Raw genomic sequence first — 19,091 nt, 5'->3', positions numbered from 1 at the left:
TCACTTTTGGAAAGTTGCTTGACTTCTCAGTCTCCAGCTCGGTAGCAGCCTCCTTCCCCCCACTCCCAATGGTTGGGAGGAGGAGGAGGAGGAGGAGGAGGAGGGGGAGGAGGAGGAGGGTGAGTGGTGTTTGTGAAGTGCATGATCAGTACCCAGTGCTGGCACATTTCAAGAGTCCCAAGAGAGGACACTCTGAGGTTCCTTATATTGTCTAAGTTTCCAAACTAGGAATATTCAACGGCTCCATATTGTCCAGAACGGAGTGTGATACTATGTTTTGTGGGCTGATTTGGCTTCTAAATTTAGTATGTTCCGCCCATGCAGAGATGGTTTTTAAACACTTAGTTGATTAATAATGAGTTGATTACCAATGTGTATAGATTGAGAAAGCTTACATAAAAATTTGGATTTCTGTCTAATTTTGAGAACCCCGCTACACTGGGCTTGCATTTCTACTTGGCAGCTTCTCTAGAGAGAAGAATAGTGGCTTTCTCTTTCGATACTTCAATGTTGTCTTACTCCTCCATTCCATTAAAAAAAATGGAGGTGAAATTTATATAACATGAAATTAATCATTTTAAAGTAAACAATTTGTTGACATTTCACAAGGTCACAATATTGCAGAACCACTACCTTTATCTAGTTCCAAAATATTTTATTTTCACCATCCTCAAATAAACGCCCTTCAACAGTTACTCCCTATCCGTTCCACTCACCACCCCCAGCCCCTGGCAACCACCAGTCTGTTTGCTTTCTAGATATTTTGTAGGAATGCAGTAATCCTGATTCTGTATAGCAAAAGAAATAACAGAGGGAAAAGGCACACTGCAGAGTGGGGAAAATATTTACAAACTACATAAAAGATAGGAGGCTCTGGGGCAGGAGAGATGGCTGAGTAGTTAGGAGCAGAGATTACTGCTTTTTTAGAGGACCAGAATTCGATTCCCAGCACCCACATCAGGCAGCTCACAACCACTTGTAACTCCTGCTCCAGGGGATCTGATGCCCTCTTCTGGCCTCTGCATTCATCCACACTCATGTGGCATACACTCACACTTAAACACACACACACACACACACACATGCACACACGCACACACGCGCGCACACACACGTGAATTAAAAAAAGATAGGCTGGGGTTGGAGAGATGGCTCAGAGGTTAAGAGCACCGACTGCTCTTCCAGAGGTCCAGAGGTCCTGAGTTCAATTCCCAGCACCCACATGGTGGCTCACAACCATCTGCAATGAGATATGGCATCCCATTCTGTATACATAATAAATAAATAAATTTTACAAAAAAGATAGGCTAATTTATATGCTTGAGAAATAGGCTAAAGATTTTAACAGCCATTTCTTCAAGGGAGCCATTCAAATGGCCAACATGTGTAAGGTATTCAGTATCATTAACTGTCAGAAGAAAACACATACAGACCTACAGTGAGATAGTATCTCCCCTCCATAGTGGAGCTAGAACTAAAAAATCCCAAAGATAATAAGCATTAGTGAGACTGTGGGCAAACTGGGACTTCTGTAAGACCCCTGGTGGGAATGTGAGATGGACCAGCTGCTATGGAAAACAATATGGAGGTCACTCAGGAAACAAACAGTACAAAAACCAGGGCTGGGGAGAGAGCCATTTCGATGAAGAATGAAGTTCTGAGGACCTGAGTTTGATCTCCAGATCCTATGTTAAAAGGCTGTGTTAGCTATTTTGGATTCCTTAAATTTCCATATCAAATTTAGGGTCGTCTTTTTTAGCTTCTATAGTGGCCAGGATTCTTCTAGGGACTGTGTTAAAATATGTACACCACTTTGTTTGGTATTCACTGCCTGAAGTTGGCTCCTTATTGCTGTGACAGAAGCAACTTAAGGGCAGAATGGTTTGTCTTGCCTCGTGGTCTCAGAGGGGTTCAAGTTCACTGTGGCAAGGTAGACACGGTGGCAAGAGCCTGTGGCAGAGGGCTCTTCACAAGTCATAATAGACTAGGAAACAGAAAAACAGGCTGAAACTAGAAGCAGATGTAACCTTCAAAGACTGCTCCTTATGACATCTGCCAGTCAGGCCCCATCTCTTAAAGGACCCACAGTCTTCAAAATAGCCACACAGCTGGGAAACAGGTGCTTAAACATGAACCTATAGGAGACATTTCAGATTTAGTAATACATACTGTCTTAGTTAGGGTTTCTATTGCTGTGAAGAGACACCATGACCGTGGTAACTCTTACAAAGGAAAACATTTAATTGTGGTGGCGGCTTACAGTTTCAGAAGTTTAATCCATTATCATGGCGGGGAGCATGGTGGCTGGGAGTATGGTGGTGTGCAGACAGACATGGTACTGGAGAATTCTACATCTTGATCCAAAGGTAATAGGAAGTTGGAGTGGGTGTGGCTTGAGCATATATGAGACCTCAAAGCCCGTCCCCACAGTGACACACTTCCTCCAACAAGGCCACACCCACTCCAACAAAGCCACATCTTCTAATCGTGTCCTTCCTTTGGGGGCCATTTTCTTTCAAACTGCCATGCATATTAACATTGTCAAGTCTTCCTGTCCATGAACATGGAATACCGTTCCATTAATTTAGTGTCTTCAGTTTCCAGTCTCAAGTCTTTTGCTTAAATTTGTTCCTAGGTGTATTGTTCTTTTTCAGGTGGCCAAGCTTGGAATTGTTTTTATGTTTCCCTTTTCACTTTGTTCATTGCTAGCGTAGAGAAACACAACTGATTTTTTCCACCCTGCAGTTTTGTTGGCTTCATGTATTAGCTTCAGAGTGCACCCCCCACTTTCTTTTCTCTTCATTTTGGCTGCCTGTGTAGGATCGTGCTATAGGAAGCTAGTTTCATTTCTTTCTTCATTGTGGAAGCTTCTTTCTTGACTCTGGCTACAACCTTAGCATTCTGAACAGGGATGGTGACAGCAGGCACATGAGTCTTGTTCCTAAGCTCAGTGAGAAGGCTTTCACACTCATCATCCAGTGTGCTCAGGTTCTTGGATTGTAAGAAAATACCCTTTGTTGTGGTGAGGAAGTCCTTCATTCTGCTTTCTAAGCATGTTCATGTGAAGGTTGGGGGACAGCCCACCTTGTTTTTTGAGTCAGCATCTCCCATTGGCCTGGAACTTACAGAGTAGTCTACACTTGCTGACCAGTGCATCCCAAGGATCTGCCTGTCTCTGTCTCCCTGGCACTGGGATTACATGCCTGGCTTTATTCACATGAGTTTTAGGGGATCAAACTGAGGTCCATGTGCTTTCAAGTCCAGCTGGTGCTGTCTACATGGGCATGGGTGTGGGTCATCCACCCAACACAGGCAACCGAGGAAAGTACTCCCTTTTCCCCAGCAGTAGGGGAACAACTTCCTGCACCTCTCTCAGGTCTGTGCTAGAATGTTGACTGACTTGGTCTTGTACAAGTCTTGTGCAGGTAACCGTAGCCACTGTCAGTTCATGAGTGTGTGACCATGTCATATCCAGAGGCCACATCTCTCAGTGCTTCTCTTCCATCTTCCAGCTGTTACATTCTTTCCACCGCTTCTTCAGTGTTCTCCGAGCAGCCTGCTGGGCCGGGGGAGGGGTTGATATAAATGTCCCCTTTAGAGCGAGCACTTTGTCACTTTATTTTCAGGACTCTGAGCCGTTCTGAGTCTCTGATGCTTACTGCCAAAGGAAGTTTCTTTGACCAAGGTCGAGAACAATGTGTACAAACAAACACTATTTAGAAGGCAAATTTGGCAATATGTCCATTTGGCAAAGTCAAACTAGCAGATCTCTCCTATGGCTTATGACCTCCCCAGATGTGGGCATTTGACTAAGTGTACAGTACCAGGTTTGGATTCCCTTCTGTGGAGCAGGCCCCAAATCCAAGCTGAAAGGTGTTGGTTACCCCTCTCACAGCCACCATTGTATCACGAGGCACACCTTGCAGGTCAGGTCAGTACTGTAGTATGCATGGTCTTACCTTGAGTAAGTCCGTGGATGACTCCCCTATCACCCGGGAGCTGCATAGCCCCTTCCAGCGCTATGAAAGGCACCCGGCACGAAGGTAGCTGTGCAAATCAGTGTTCCAGCTTGATTTCTCCATGTCTTACCACTGAAGTGTGTGGTGTCTTCTGCAGTAGGACCTTGCCATCTAGCTGTGGTGGCCTGCCAAGAAGAATGTCAATAGCCTGTGCTGTTTTTGGGAAGCTCTGGGCCTCGGAGTGTTTTTCATCTTGAAAGTGTATTGGGTTTTGTCAAGTACTTCTGCATCAATTGGAACAATTATTTTTTCTCTTCTATTAATGTCATATGCTACATGAATTTTCTTACATAGAACCTAGTTTGCATTTCTGGAATAAAACCAATATGGTATATAATTAATATGCTGTTGGATTTGGTCTTCTGGTGTTTTGCTGAGGATTTTTTGCTTCTATGTCCCTTAGAGTTTTTGGTCTGTGACTTTCTTTTATCTGATGTTGGTAATTCAGGTCTCAGGGAGGGGCAGGAAGTATTCCTCTCTCTTATATTTTGGAAAGAGTTTCAGGAGATTGGTATGAACTCCTCTTTAAGTGGTTGGTGGAATTTACTGTGGAGTCATGTGTTTTGGACTTTCTTGTCCAGAGCTTTTACAGTTTCAATTCAGCCTCTTTGCCTCCTACCATTTCCTCTTTCATGGCCTGGCTGCTATCTGGTGGGCTTTTGTGTCTCAGGGGTTTAACATGTCTGCCTAATCTTCAAGATGTTCTCTGTATGAAACCCCTATCATCTCCCCATCCTTCTGTATCGTGTTCCATTTCTTTAGTCTCTCTGCTCAGGAATGGTCCCCACTACACGCTTTCCTCCTTAAACACGGTTCATAGGTCTGTGGCCACCTGATAACTTGTTAGAAATGCAACTCACCTGGCTAAGGATCAGAAACGCTTGGGATTTAAAGCAAGGAAGCTGCATTTTAACGGATCTTCCAGGTGGTTTTGTTGTTTCAACTACTCCAGGCTCCAGACCCAGTGACACAGTGAAGGAGTTCCTCTAACAGTAGAGGAGCTGGCCCCATGTGGGCTGGTGGGGCCGGTGAGTTAAGGATAGGAATGAGAAGCATGCTTTAGTGGGGGGTAGTAACACTTGGGGGGATTTGATTCTAGAAGGAGATAGAGTTGGCTGTCCCTGGTGAGGAGTGCACTATGTGGTCAGGGAACAGATAGCTCTGTGGAGCAGGAGCTTAGGACTATCTGGAATCTGGATTAATTCTAGCAATCCCAAGGGCTCAGTCCTGGCCACTGCAAAGCCCAAGTTTCCACAGTTTGCTTCGTTTGTCTTTCTCAGAAGAGCCTTTAGTTACACATTCAGCACCTGACATCTTGGCCCAAGAAGGAGGCTCCAGCAACCAGGTCATTAGCCCCGGTCCTCTCTCCTGACTGTCTTGTGTGTAGGGACTTCTGAAGCAGCAGCGGACTGGGATGGCATGGTATACTTGATGCTCAGGCAGCTATGGGGCACATCGGATGCCTTGTAAGGGTGTGTGTGTTCTGTGATCTGGCTCTCCCAGATTTACAAAATTTTTTGACAAAACTCCCAGAATCTTTTCTGTATGTGTGTGTACATGTGTATGGGGTATGTATATTTATATGTGGGGTGTGTGTCTGTGTGTGTACCCATGCATGTCTTTGGGTGCATATATGAATGTGGGTGCAAGTGTGTGTGTGTGTGCATGCAGAGACCAGAAGTTGAAGCCCAATGTCTTCTTCAGTTACTCTCCACCTTATGTATTTGGACCAGGTCTTTCATTTGAACATAGAGCTCACCAGTCTGGTTAGTCTAGCTAGCCAGTTTGCTTTGAGAATTCTGCCTCTGCCTCCCATGTGTTTGGGATTCCAGGCAGACCACCATGCCCATTCAGCATTTACGTGGGCTCTGGGGATCTGAACTCCAGTCCTCACACTTGTAAGGCAAGTACTTTTACCCATTGAGTCCTCTTCCAAGCCCTCTTTTTCTGTGTTTTTTTTTTTTAATTTTATTTTAATTAATTAATTTTTAAATGATCCTCTTTATGGAGACTAGAAACCCGCTCTGATCCCGGGTTTCCTCTCTTCCCTCAGTACTGTGAGCCCAGCATTTCCACTTTATTTTTGCAGGGCTTGTGTGGCTACACATTTCCTCACCCATCTTCGTGAACTGTCTTTGCTATTGACGGTGCCTTTGCCCCTGCAGCTGTGCCTGGATCGAGAGGGCAGGGTTAAGGAGGCCTGTGTTGCTGGGCCCTGAGTCTGTGCTGGGCTGTGCATGCTCCTGTAGTTCTGACCAGCCCCATTCTGAGGTACCGGGTCCTGCTCTGTGAACTGCCCATGAGTATGGGGTCTGCAAACTCCTAAGCATGGAGTACAGCAAGACTGCTCTTACACCCCTCTGTAAGCAGAGGAATGGTGGGCAGAGCTGGGGCAGGTGGCTCAGCAGGCACAGGCTGAGTAGGTAGGTGGGTGGCGGAGGGTATCACTTTTCCAAGTGGGATGAGGACAGTAGTGAGGAGGGAGAATGTTGGTAGAGGCCCCACAGCTAGGGAACATAAAAGAGAAAAATAAATTGACTGTCTGTCTGTAGGGAGAAGTCATACCAATGCAGGGCTCCTCTGCACTGAGGGAGGCAGGCAGGGCACATAAGGGTGAAATGGGCTGCCGTGATTGTCTTCTACAGTTAGACCCAAAGGATTCAAAGCCACAGGTGTAGCTCACCTTGGATCAAGAGTGTTCAAATCAAAGCTTATGTCTGGCTGGATCTGCTCCTGTCCGCCTGTAATCCCAGCTGATCAGGAGGCAGGGCAGGAGGATCACAAAGTCAAGCTGCAGAATGAGCTCAAGGCTAGCTTGGGCAACCCAGTAGTGAGACCCTGTCTCAAAATAAAACCTGTTAAAAACTGGGGATAGAGTTTAGTGGTAGAGAGCTTGCCTAGCATGTGCAAGACTCAGTTCAATCCCCAGGGTGCGCACGCATGTACACACACACACACACACACACACACACACACAGAGCTCAAGAGCACATGTCTATATTGATCACATACACATGTTCCTTCTCATTTACATAATATTTACATTGCATTAGGCATTCTGAATAATGCAGAACAGATTTAAAGTACATGGGAGACCACACGTAGTTTATATGTAAATACTATGGCCTTGAGCATCTGAGGATTTTGGTATCTGTAGAGGGTCCTGGAACCAGTCCTGTGTAGACACTAGGGAACAACTGTCTCATACAAATCCATCTTACATCCATCATTTCTGCTTCTCCACTCCCTGGGCAGCAGGGAACCGGCAAGAGAGAGCGCAGACATGATTTCTTAAGATTTCTTAAACCCAAATGGCTCTCTACAGTTCCTGCCCATGCCTGTTCCTGCCCCCACTGTGACCTCCTCCCATGTTACCTTCCCCAAGGACTCTCTTTGCCCTCCAGAGGGAAGACCAGGCGGTTTCTATATTGGGAGGTGAAGAGGACAGGGACTGAACGGGATGGAACCCTGGGGCCCAGCCTATGACTTCCCTGGCTGGGCTGCTTCTGTGATTATTTCATGGCCTAATTGACTGGCTGTGAAAGCAGAGCTCAGGGGGAGATGCTGGCCACGGCTTCGATTTGGGTGGTAGCAGTTTGTTGCTAATAATAAAATAGACAGCTGAGCAGGCACTGCTATAGGATCACATTCCTCAGTGAAATCCAGGGGGCTGGTTTCTGGGTGGAAGGAGGTCCCTTTCCTAAGGATGCCCTGGCCAGAGTTTCCTTCTGTCCTACAGGACATATGGGAAAATGCTAGGAAGTCAGTGAGCATTTATGAAGTTGCATGCCCTTGAGTGGGCGGAATCTTCTCGGAGAGATGAGGGTGGGTCTAAATGACTGCAGTGCTGTCCCAGGCTGGCCTGAGTCACCTTGCTTCTGGGTGGAGAGGGAGACCTGCTCCTTGCCAAGGGTGGAATTGTCCCATTGGAAAGTTGAGCGAGTCACTGAGAAGTCCGGCCAGCCCAGTGGAGGCCAGCTTGAATTGGCTGGTTTCTGCTCCTGAGTGCTGTCCACAAAGGAATCTTCCACCTGGTGTGTTACTCACAGCTGAGGGTGAATCACGGCTCTCTTACCTTCCATACCAGCCATGGGGCACACTTTTCCAACAGTCATCCAGAAACACCATCTGGGGGGAGACTACTGGAGTCATGAAACACAAAGTATCCTGAAGCTGCTAGAATATCTCACAGCGATGTTCCACCAGCTTCCTGACATTCCTGCATGTGCAGCTGCTGTCTGCTGGGCATGTGTGGCGGACCAGGCCCTGGCTGTGTGCTAAGACCCTTGGAGGCCAAGAATTATTTGGTTCAGTTTTCAGTGAAGGAAATCGAGAGAGTAACATACAGCACTACCACATAGCTGGGTAGTAGCAGCATGACTGTTCCCCAGACTCGGGCTCTGCTGCCTCCTGGCTCTCTGCTGCAACCAACTCTCTGCCTTGCAAAGGAGCCCTAGTCCTGGTGTTCAGAGTCTCTCAGGTCTGCATCCCTGCTGTCCTTTCCATTCGACCTTAAAGATGTTTGATCCAGAGGCCTCAAGCCATGGGCTGATCCATCCCCTGCTCATCAGATGTGTGTATTTATTCCTGTCCTCCCCCACCTTTGCTGCATGGTACTTGGTGCCTGGGTACCGTCTCTATCAAGTCACTTCTCTTGATCTTGTAAGGTCAGCCTGGATCCGGTGTTTTGCTGGAGCTGTTCTTGATGTGTGGATTTTAAGTTATATCACACACACACTGTATGTGTGCATACACGTGCAGGCATGTGTGTGTGTGTGTGTGTGTGTGTGTGTGTGTGTGTGTGTGTGCTCGCGTGCGCTAAAGTTCTGCATCAGTTATGTCTTCTTCAGTTGCTTATCTACCTTAGATTTTTTGAGACACGATCTCTCCCTGAACCTAGAGCTCTCCAGTTAACTAGCTAGCTGTCCAGCATGTCTCTAGGATACACATGTCTCTCTCTCTCCCCAGTGTTGGGATTATAGGCACATTGCTGCAACACCTCACTTTTCACATGGATGCTTGGGGTTCGAATTCAGGTCCATGTGTTTGTGGGGCAAACATTTTACTGATTGGGCCACCTTCCCTGGACTACGTCATATATTCTTTCCTAGTTCTCTATTCAAGAAGTAGAACCTACTGCCCTGTCCATCAGGCGTGGGCTGGATTTCCTATTCATTGCTTCCAATAATAGGATAAAGAGGGGGTGGTGGTGTATGACTTCAGATTGAGTGATGCAGGATGATACAGCTTCGTCTGTCCCCCTTTCTTGTACCACTTATCCTGGAAAGAACATAGCTGTTACATTTTGAGGACACTCAAACAGCTAGTGGAGAGGCCCCTGTGATGAAGTGTGTCCTTCTGTTGATGTCCATGTGGATGTACCAGCTCCAGTGAGGCCACTGAGTAACTGTATCTTGTCACCACGTGTTATTTTGATTCCTGAATGCTACATAAATGGTTTAGAAGCACCAAGTTCTGGGGTTATTTGATACACAGCAGGAGAGAAGTACATTTGATGTTCCAGCAAGAAGTGCTTCACACCTTCTCTGAACAGTGTGGACTGGTCATCTGCAACATACTCTTGCATAGCTTTGTCTCAGAGTAAAGACCAGGTGGGAAGTAGGAGCCTTCCTGGTATTTCCAGCATTCTGCCTGTGGCTTGAAGGTGTTTCATCAGTTGGAGTTCAGTAGTCCATATGAAGGAAGAAGAAGAGGTTTTGATTACCAGATAGATAAGCACAGAGTGAGCTGCGTTTAGGGGTGACTCAGGGACACATCTTAGTGATGCACAGAGCTAAGTGTGTACTTGAGAATAAGTTGGTTTGAACCCAGGGCTTTCTGTAATCTCTGAAGACTGTGAGACTTGTGTCTCAGGAACTCCTTGTTATGAAATGGGGGAGCAGACCTGAAGCCGGGTTTGGGGGAAGCAAAAAAGAAAAAAAAAGGTCTGCCAGAGCCCCCACATATGTGTCCAAAATCTTCAAAACCTGGATTACATGTGAAAAGCAATTTATAAAAATGTTGACGAGCAAATCACTGAAGAAATACCCTCCACTGAGGTCTCATCTCAGCCTGTGTCTTCTAAGATGTTTCTCAGTGCATGCTCATCTTCAGACCTGCCCTTCTACGTGCAGACACCGATTTGTGTTTTCCTTGTCGTCAGTGCTTTACCCTCGCCTAGCCACACACTGTGAATCCGTGTGGGCAGAATTCACATAGATGTCTCTTGTGGGACCTTTGCTTTTTTGAGATAGGGTCTCTTGTATCCCAGGCTGGCCTTGCACTCATTATGTAGGTGAGGATGACCTTGAACTCTTGAGCCTCCTGCCTCCACCTCCTAAGTGCTCTACCTTGCCCAGCCCCTGTGAGCTGTGACTGTATGGACATGCTCTTTTCATCTGTTCCTCCCCACTCTGGGCTCGTGCACCGTTTTCTTTTTCCCCTTTTTAACCTGTAAACCCCCCTTGGTGCCTGTCCTCGTGCAGTTGCTCATATATCCTTTTAAGGTCAGTTGCCTAGAGCAGCTTTAGTGAACCAAAAAGCATGTGAACATCTTTTGAGACTTTGGACACTGAGCACAAAATTGTCCTCTAGAAAGATCACCCCAGCTACACGCACCCCTATGGATCCCGTGTCCACCACCCCGTAGCCTTGCCAACACTGGCCAATGTGATAGATGAACAATGTTGTCTTACTGTTCATTGGATCTGTTCCTTTAATGACTAGGAAGCCAGACACTTGTCCCTCTGCTCTGTGGTAAGTTTCTGTTTCTCCTTTAGTGGATGCTTCATGGCCTCTGTGCATCTTTCTGTTTTCCTCGCAGAAATGATTTTTAGAAGTGATGTGGTTCTGCTGTGCGAAGTGGCCCAAGTGTAAAAAGGAGAGTAGCCCTCACCTGCCCTTCTCAATATGATTACTTTTCCATAGCTTGAGGTAGTTTGCTTTCTATGTGTGTTCTTTTATTTTTTTTTAAATATAAAAATGACATCATATTTAATGCTGTGTCCTTTGACTTGCTTTTCCCGCACAACTTAATGCATCTGGGAGAATGTCTTACCCAAATAGTTTCTTTTTGGAATGTTGTGTAGGGAATAAGAATATCTCTATTGAGAAAATTCACATGCCCTAAGCCCACCCATTTAGAGTGTACAACTTCATGTTTTTGGTATATCCACAGAGTTGTGCGGCCATTGCCACAGTGAATGATAGAAGCTTTCATCATTTTAAGAGAAACACAGTGTCTTTCGTCTGTCATTCTCTAGTCTTCTGGCCCTTCCTCCTTCAGCAGCTTAACCCACTTTCTGTCTGCGCAGACACTTGTGTTCTGGACACTAAACCCATAGATTGAGTCATCTACTGTGAAGCTTTATCTTTTTGCATGTACCTGTACTTTTTCAAGGTTCGTCTATATGATATCACAGATCAATACTTCTTTCCTTTTTATGACTGAATATTACCCCATTGTATCTATATGTCACATTTTATTTATTCATTCTACAGGTGGACATTTGGAGTTTTTAACCTTTTGGCAAATGTGGAAAATGCTGCTGTGCACACTTGTGTACAAATATTTGAGTATCTGTTTTCAGTTCTTTTGGGGGTACACATTGGAATAGAATTTCAGGTCAGGTTGCATCTCTGAGTTTAATTTTTCTTTTTTTTTTTAATTGAAAATAGGTATTTTTATATCTTAATTTTTCTTTCTTGCAACATGGTTTTACTGTATAGTCCTGGCTGGCCCGGGGCTTGCCTGCAGACCCCACTGACCTTTCACTCACAGATCCTCCTGCCTTTGCCTCCTGAATGTCGGGTTTAGAGGTGTGTGCCACTTTACTTGGCTCCATGTTTGATTTTTTTTTTTTAGGAATTGAAAGTTATGTTCCACAGTGCGTGTGCTATTTTACATCCTGCCCACAGAACATGGGACCCCAATGTCATCACGCCCTTATTTCTCTTCTGTCATTCTTTTTAAAGGTAATTAATTCTTGCCAGGCAGTGGTGCTGTACCCCTTTAGTCCTAGCACTCAGGAAGCAGAGGCAGGAGAATCTCTGAGTTGGAGGCCAGCCTGGTCAACAGAATGAATTTCAGGACAGCCAGGGTTACACAGAGAAACCCTCTCGAACCCCTCCCCCCAAAGTTTAATTCTTTGAGAATGTCCTACAATGCATTTTGATCATTTGCCCCTGATCCTCTCCCAGATTTTCCAGTCTCCAGTTTTCAGTTGTGGCCCCCTGAGCAATGTGAGTGGAGTCTCATTGTGGTTTTGCTCCATTTCCTGATGGTTAATGATGCAGAGTGTCTTCTCCTGTATTTCCTGTCCATCTGTGTCTCTTCTCAGGGTAGGGCTATGTCTCTAAAACATTTGCTTTCCTTGAATATATGTATGTGGTATATACTTGTGTTTTTTGCATATATGGTGCATATCCGTGTTCACATATGTCTACACATGCCTGTGGAGGCCCAAGGCTGATGTCTGGTATCTTCCTTGATTGCTCTCCACTTTCTTTTTTTTTTTTTGGATTTTCGAGACAGGGTTTCTCTGTAGCTTTGGAGCCTGTCCTGAATTAGCTCTGTAGACCAGGCTGGCCTGGAACTCACAGAGATCTGCCTGCCTCAGCCTCCCGAGTGCTGGGATTACAGGCGTGAGCCACCATCGCCCGGCCGCTCTCCACTTTCTATATAGAGGAAGGGTCTCTCATTGAAGGGTCAGAGCTCACGATCCAACTAGTCTAGCTGGCTTTGAGGATTCCCTGTCTCTGCCTCCTGTGCCCCAGGATTACTGGTAGGTTTGCACTCTCACTGGGCTTTTAGGTGGGTTCTGGGGATCCGATATCGGGTCCTCACACTTGCACAGAGAGCCCTTTATCTGTGGAGCCATTTCCCCAGTCCCACATTCGCTGTTTTTAAATGGAGCTGTTTGCCTTATTGTATTATTGGATTGCTTGTGTTCTTTACATATTCTATGTACAATCCCTTATCAGGCACATAGTTTGCAGACAAAGTCTCCTAGTCTGGGAGCTGTATTTTCACAGAGATCATGATGATTAGTATTCATTCTTATTTAAATATTTGGTAGAATGTACAGTTGAAGCCATCTGGCCCTGGGCCTTTTTTGTGGGTAATTTTTAAATCAATATTTATTACACTTTTTTTTTTTAGACTTTCTGTTTCTTTCTGAGTCAGTTTTTGTAGTTTGTGGTTTCCTGTGAATGTGTCCATTTCATGTAAGTTTTTAAATTTTATTGGCTTTCAGCTGTATATGGTACTTACATTTTTAGTCTATGGATGTATCTTAGTCTAGCCATTTTTTTTATAGATTAGCATTGAAGTTGTTTTTGTTTTTTACTGTTATAATCAATGTAGTGACGACTGTTTTTATGAGTGCTTGGCACAGTGTACATGTGTTAGTATATAGATTTTTTTCTTGGGTGTAGCTGCTGGGTCAGGAGTCTATTTAAACAAACACTGGCTCTTTCTGTCATCTTCTCCCCTATCTTTATTGATTTGTGTAAGCCCTCTGTTTGGCAGTCCCAGTGTCCTGGAGACTGGAATTAAAAGGATAGTGTGTGGCTTGTACCTAAAGAGAGTAGAAAGGCCGGGCTTGGAGTCTGGATGTTTGGTGGCTACTCTGGTCATGAGTGTTGGGTGTGGGTACCTCAGACCTACTCTTGTACATTAATATGTCAGGTTCCAGAATGCATATCCTAAATTACTATACGTTTCAGGCTTTCTGCCTCTTTAGGAGGCCTGCTTCATTCTGACAGATGATGGCACCTGAAGCAGGAGTGAGTCTCTCTTGGTGACTCCCTAGACATCTTTCCCATTGGTGGTTCCCTTCTGAAGGATTCCAAGGGCGGTGGGGCCACAGGCTGCTCTTAGCTAGCTCGCTGATGACTGCAGAGCCCGGAGAGTGTGGGGTGGCTGTGTCTGTGTATGAAGGAGTCATGAGGATGTGTGTGTTCTTCCCCATCACTGTTACCTCTTCTCTCTCATCTGGGGACTGTCTGCTCTGGGCACTCATTGACTTACAGATGCCAGGGTTCAGATGTGGGCCGTGGTGAGTGGGGGACATCCAGGGACCCCTGTGTTCCTTTAACAATCTCATCAGCTTCCTTGTTCCTTTATTTCCCCCTGAAGTTTACACAGGTGATAACAAAGTAGGTGAAAGGTCTGGGAAGGTATTGTTGGAGCAGTTAACAATAATTCATCCTTGGACCTGGAGGCCCAGTCGAGTAGGTTTTGAGCTTTGCTTCATCAACTTACTCTAGGTCTCAAAGCCATGCCTCAGGGGCTGGGGCCACAGGGCCACAGCAGGCTCAGGCTGGAGCAGCTGTGTGTTTACTGGCTCTCTGTCAGGTCTTGAGTGAGATTTTATAGGAGACAGGAAAGACTGTGGTGTCACAATGGCAGAAACTAGCAGTGTTGGCCACGTTGGCCTTGCTGTTGGCTGGAAACATCCCAGACACCAATCCTGCTGGAGGCTGAGTCTTCCCAGGCATTTTGGGAAACTTGAATTTTCTCTAGGGAACCACATAACCTCCTTCTGCAAGGGCCTGCACTCTCTAGGACTGATCAATAGCCAGGGCCTGTTTTATTTCTTCTTTGATTGCCTGGAGTGTTCTGGCCCTTCAGGCCTGCAAAGGCAAAAATCACATTAGCTTCTCTCTTGACCCAAATGAGTCTTGTCCCTGGGGAAGGAATGCTGGGGCTCAGTTTCCAGAGAGCTGAGTGGGAGGCATTCTCAGCAGCCCTTCCTACTAACCCTCCCCACTTCTGTCTTTTAGTCTGCAGAGTTCTTCGAGATGCTGGAGAAAATGCAGGTGAGTTCCCCACACAGGTCAGCAGCCCAACCTCAGGTGTGGATGGTCTCAATACCAGCAGTTGCCTTGGAAGGAGAGGATTCTCAGCTCCAACAACTTAGGCCTCTTTGCTGTTGAGTGGCACTGGACTTTTGGGTAGATTCCTGCCTTGGGACATGGAGGGCCAGCCCAGTATACCATTAAGCCTTGGGATGTGGGGAAGGCTCAGAAGAGCTGTTGATTCTAGAAAGAGTTGGAAGGAATCCTAGAAAAGCAAGCCCCATCTAGAGGAGAGTTATGTGGAGTTGGGGAGGCAGAGCCACAAGTGAGATGCAGATCTGAGTTCAGAGCCTGTATCTGTCACTTACTGCATAACAGGCTTGTCATTTCCATGTCACCAAAACCAAATAAGAGTGAGAATACCCACTGACACTGTTGGGGGTGAAATGAGATCCTATGTGTAAATGCCTGGTGGGCGCCCCGTGAAAGTCAATGTTTGAAGTGCATCCGAGGGCCTTCGTAATCAAGTCTCTATCTACAGCTCCCTCTGTGTGGGTTAAAGCAACCGTGATGCTGACATTGGGGGGCTGGCGGGTGTGCTGAACATGTACAGGCTTTACCTTTGCCGTTCCTCCCTGGACGAGGCAGCAACACCATTTACCCCGTGTTTGCATCATGTTAGGGATTGTAAGTCACCTAGAGGGGGCTTGAAGGACACAGCAGGATGTCTGCAGGTTATCTGCAGACACTATGCCATTGTACATAGGGAACTGAGTGGCCAGGGGTGTTTGTATCCACGTGTCCTGGAACCAGTGTCCCCCACCCCAGGTTAGGGCTCCCAGGTAAGAGCTGTTCTGTTGTCCACACTGGCGTCAGCTGAGCTCTGGGCTCAGTTGACAGGGCGGTGATGGAGGGGTTGGTAATGGTATACCTATGCCAAGCGCTTCTCTGGGACCCCAGGTCAACAGGGGCTGTTTTATTCTTATGAGGCTTTCAGAAACACACATCTCTCCGGCCCCCACATCACAGGGGAGAGCACTCAGCGTGAAAAAAATGATGCCCATTTCTACTCTGGAGGAGGAAGAGCCCACTTTACTTTCTTCTTTTTAAAATATTTTTATTTCAGAAGGAAGGTTTGAAATAAGGGGCTGGACGTCCTGGGAGGAGGGGCAGAGGAAGGCTCCAGCAGGGTCCTGTGATGTGGAGCAGAGGGCGCAGAAGGGAAGGGTGTGTTAAGGGAGAGTAATTGTTAGTAGTTGTACCATCAGCACGGGATAAATTCTCCTCTGCACCCGGCAGTTTGTGGACCACAAACTCATTTTCTGCTCATTTAGGGGAACTCATAATCTAGCTGCGGAAACAAGCTACATGCCGCAGAGTAGTGGAAGACAGGGTATCATTAAGTGCTCGACAGCAGAGCAAAGTGGAGGAATCTCCCCGCTATTCAATGAGATCTCAGCTGACTGGGAGGGATTGGTGGCTCACTCCACAGGCTGTGGTTGCTCTCTCAGCCCGCCCACCCTCACCTGCAGCTGAAGTCCTTGCCTCCTCCCACAGAACCCAGCACTATGGACTCTTGAACTGCTCTGTTTGGAGCAGCTGCTGGGATTGTCTTCCCAGCTATACTGGGAACCTCTCTAGGGCAGGGGACTTGTTTTTGATCTCAGAGACAGCGATGCCCACCATGGCTTGCTAGCTGCACCTCAGTAGAAATGTTGGGAAGCAAAGTTGTTATGTGTAAGACTTACCCATGGGTGCCCTGGGCACTGGCCCTAGTGGACTCAGTTTCCAGCAACAGCCTGGATGGAGCTTACATCTAGGCAGTTGGCAGAGAGGGAATGCTGCTGTGTGGCTGGATTCCACCCTCAGGTGTGGGCCTCATCTCTCTTCCTCTTACCATCGTGGAGACTGAGTCTTGGAGAAGTTACGTGGTTGGTAACTTTGCTAGTTCTGAAGCCCTGAGACTAGGATCCAAGACACCCCAATTGCAGCCTAAGTCTAGGAATTTGAAGTCAAGGAGGCTTTGGGGCACGTGCTTTGGAGTCTCCCAGTCTGGATTCAGGTCTGAACCTGATGTCCTCTAGCTGAGTGCCCTTGGTCAAGTCGTTTCCCTCTCTCAACTTTTCCGTTGTTTCTTGGGGGCAGGGAGAAGAGAGCATAAGGATAGTACCTGCTGCAGCGGTGACGCTTGGAGCAGGGAGGGATGGCCTGGCTATGGAAGGGGAAGGAGTGGAATGGCAGGGAGGCTGGGGGAGGTTTGCCCTCCTGCCCTGGGGACTGTTCCCAGACAGGGATGACTAACGCGCGGGACAAACAAAACAAACTCCTGACTTCACTCCCCTACCCACCCGGTGGGTGTGCCAACCTGGACAGGGTCTACAGGGCCACCCAGGCTGTTTTCTGCGGGTGGTGAGAAGCACCTGTCAGTGGGAGGGGCCTTCCCACGCCCTCCTGAACAATGCTGTGGGATGACTCAGTCCAGCAGTCCAGAGAAACGGCATTAAAATCCACCTAGTTAGCAGGCGACCTGCTGTCCAGGGAGCAGGGTGTGTGGTTATATACCCAGCTTCAAATACAATTCCTGTCACTCACTAGCCAAGTGTACTTGGACACACCGCTGCCTCTGGGGCCTCAGTCTCCTCACTGATGAAAAGGTGTTTCGCCTTCAAAAGAAGCCATGGTGGCGCTTCCTCTGGAGGGAGCTAAGATGGTGACCAGGCAGGGCCCGCTTCTGACTCCCTCAGGGGACTGCATCTCCCAGATGCCCCCAGCTCATACTCTCACCCGATGCACTCAGTCTTGGGAGAGCCTTGCATTTCCTTTCTGCTTGCACAGTCCTGTTAAGTCAGAACCCAACTGAGGCTGCTGGCCCAGAGGCTGCTCCCGGAAGTGAATTGCCAACAACCGCAGGCAAAGCCCTTTAATCCAACCTTGGTCACTGAAGCTGGAAAATACAGATGGTGACTTGAGGTCTAATCTCCATTCTACAAATGCAGCTAGGGAGACTCCCTGGGTTACAAATAGGAAGTGCCTGGCAGAGCGAGGACCCGAAGGACCATGCTTCCTGCCTGTCATCCAAACACCCTTCCTCCAGGAAAAGGTGGAGCTAGAAGGCAGGAGGACCAATACACTGGCACCTGCAGATGTGGGCACTCATCTTTCCCACCCACGGCCCTATGGCCTTCAGGAAGGTATTTGAGCACAGAGATAATACTGCCCACCTACACTAATGTTGCCCACACCATTTACTGTACACCATCAGTGCTTGAAATACATAACCCATCCTCAGCCTTTCACCTGCACTGCAGAGTGGAAGGCACTGTCATCCTTTCCACTTTATAGGTGAGAACAGGAGTCACGCAGAAGAATCTGGGACTTGTTCCAGGTCACCAGGCTAGGAAGTGTCAGTGTTGGGATTTGAATGCTCAAGTCTATACAAACTCTTAACTGGCCACCCCGTAACTTCATCTGGGGTTGGTGTTGGGACTGACATCTGCCAGGTGTGGGAGGTGAGAGGCTTCAGTGCCTACCCGAGGCTCCTAACCATTCGCGGTGACCTCTGCTTACGTAGATCCTCTCTTCCTTGTTTCCACAGGGGATCAAGCTTGAAGAGCAGAGGCCAGGACCCCAGAAGAACAAGGTGGGATAGGCAGTTGAGGTAGAGCGGCCAGGTGGACCTAGTGAGGGGCCAATGTAGTAAGAGGGCGGGAGGATCAGTGAACGTGTTGAACTCACGTTGTGTGCCCATCAATCAACTCTGCTTTTCACTAGAAGCCAATTAAGGACTGCACTCTAGTTAGACTTGTGTCTGGTGGGTGGCAAAGGGACCCTGGCTCAGTGTCTTAAGACTGAATCCAAGCAGGCTGGATGGAGACTCTCAAGTGAGACCCAAGGATTAGAGGCCTGTTCTCTCTGTGCACCTACACAGTGTTGATGGTTGTTGGACTCAGGACTCTGACGTGCTACCAGATCTTAGCTTCAGGTTCTGATTCCAAAGCCCACACTTGAAGGGGATGTGGGGGAGGGGCAGGGAGAGACTAGGATTCTTTTTTTTTTTTTTTTTTTAAAATCCTAGTCAGCCTCAAACTTGTTATGTAGTCAAGGATGACCTCAATCTCTTGATCTTCCAGCCTCTACTTCCAGAGTGCTGGGATTACAGGTGTGTGCTAACTTGCCCAGCTGCCCAGCTCTCTTTCTGTCTTAGATGCCTAAGGATGACAAAGTAATGTCATTGGGGGTGACCAGGGCATCCCTTTTGTGTGCTGTGTCTTT

The 19,091-nt window shown here is 47.3% G+C and overlaps 1 protein-coding gene across 10 annotated transcripts in view; it reads left to right on the top strand.

Annotated features, from left to right (window-relative positions):
- The window catches only part of Rap1gap2 (RAP1 GTPase activating protein 2), a 217,902-nt gene that overhangs the window by 145,192 nt on the left and 53,619 nt on the right, over positions 1-19,091 (top strand). For all 10 annotated transcript variants that reach the window (XR_004945635.1, XM_036195866.1, XM_036195865.1 and 7 more), the window contains 2 exons: positions 14,805-14,840; positions 18,415-18,459. Coding sequence is in view for 9 of the 10 variants with exons in the window: in XM_036195866.1 (XP_036051759.1) it covers positions 14,805-14,840; positions 18,415-18,459 (81 nt within the window). In the remaining variant the exon portion in view is untranslated. The remainder of the gene's footprint in view (positions 1-14,804; positions 14,841-18,414; positions 18,460-19,091) is intronic.

This window comes from Onychomys torridus, chromosome 8, assembly GCF_903995425.1.
Source record: "Onychomys torridus chromosome 8, mOncTor1.1, whole genome shotgun sequence".
Taxonomy (NCBI): Eukaryota; Metazoa; Chordata; class Mammalia; order Rodentia; family Cricetidae; genus Onychomys; species Onychomys torridus.
Note: the sequence above shows the minus strand (reverse complement) of the source record. Positions and strands in the feature narration are given on the sequence as shown.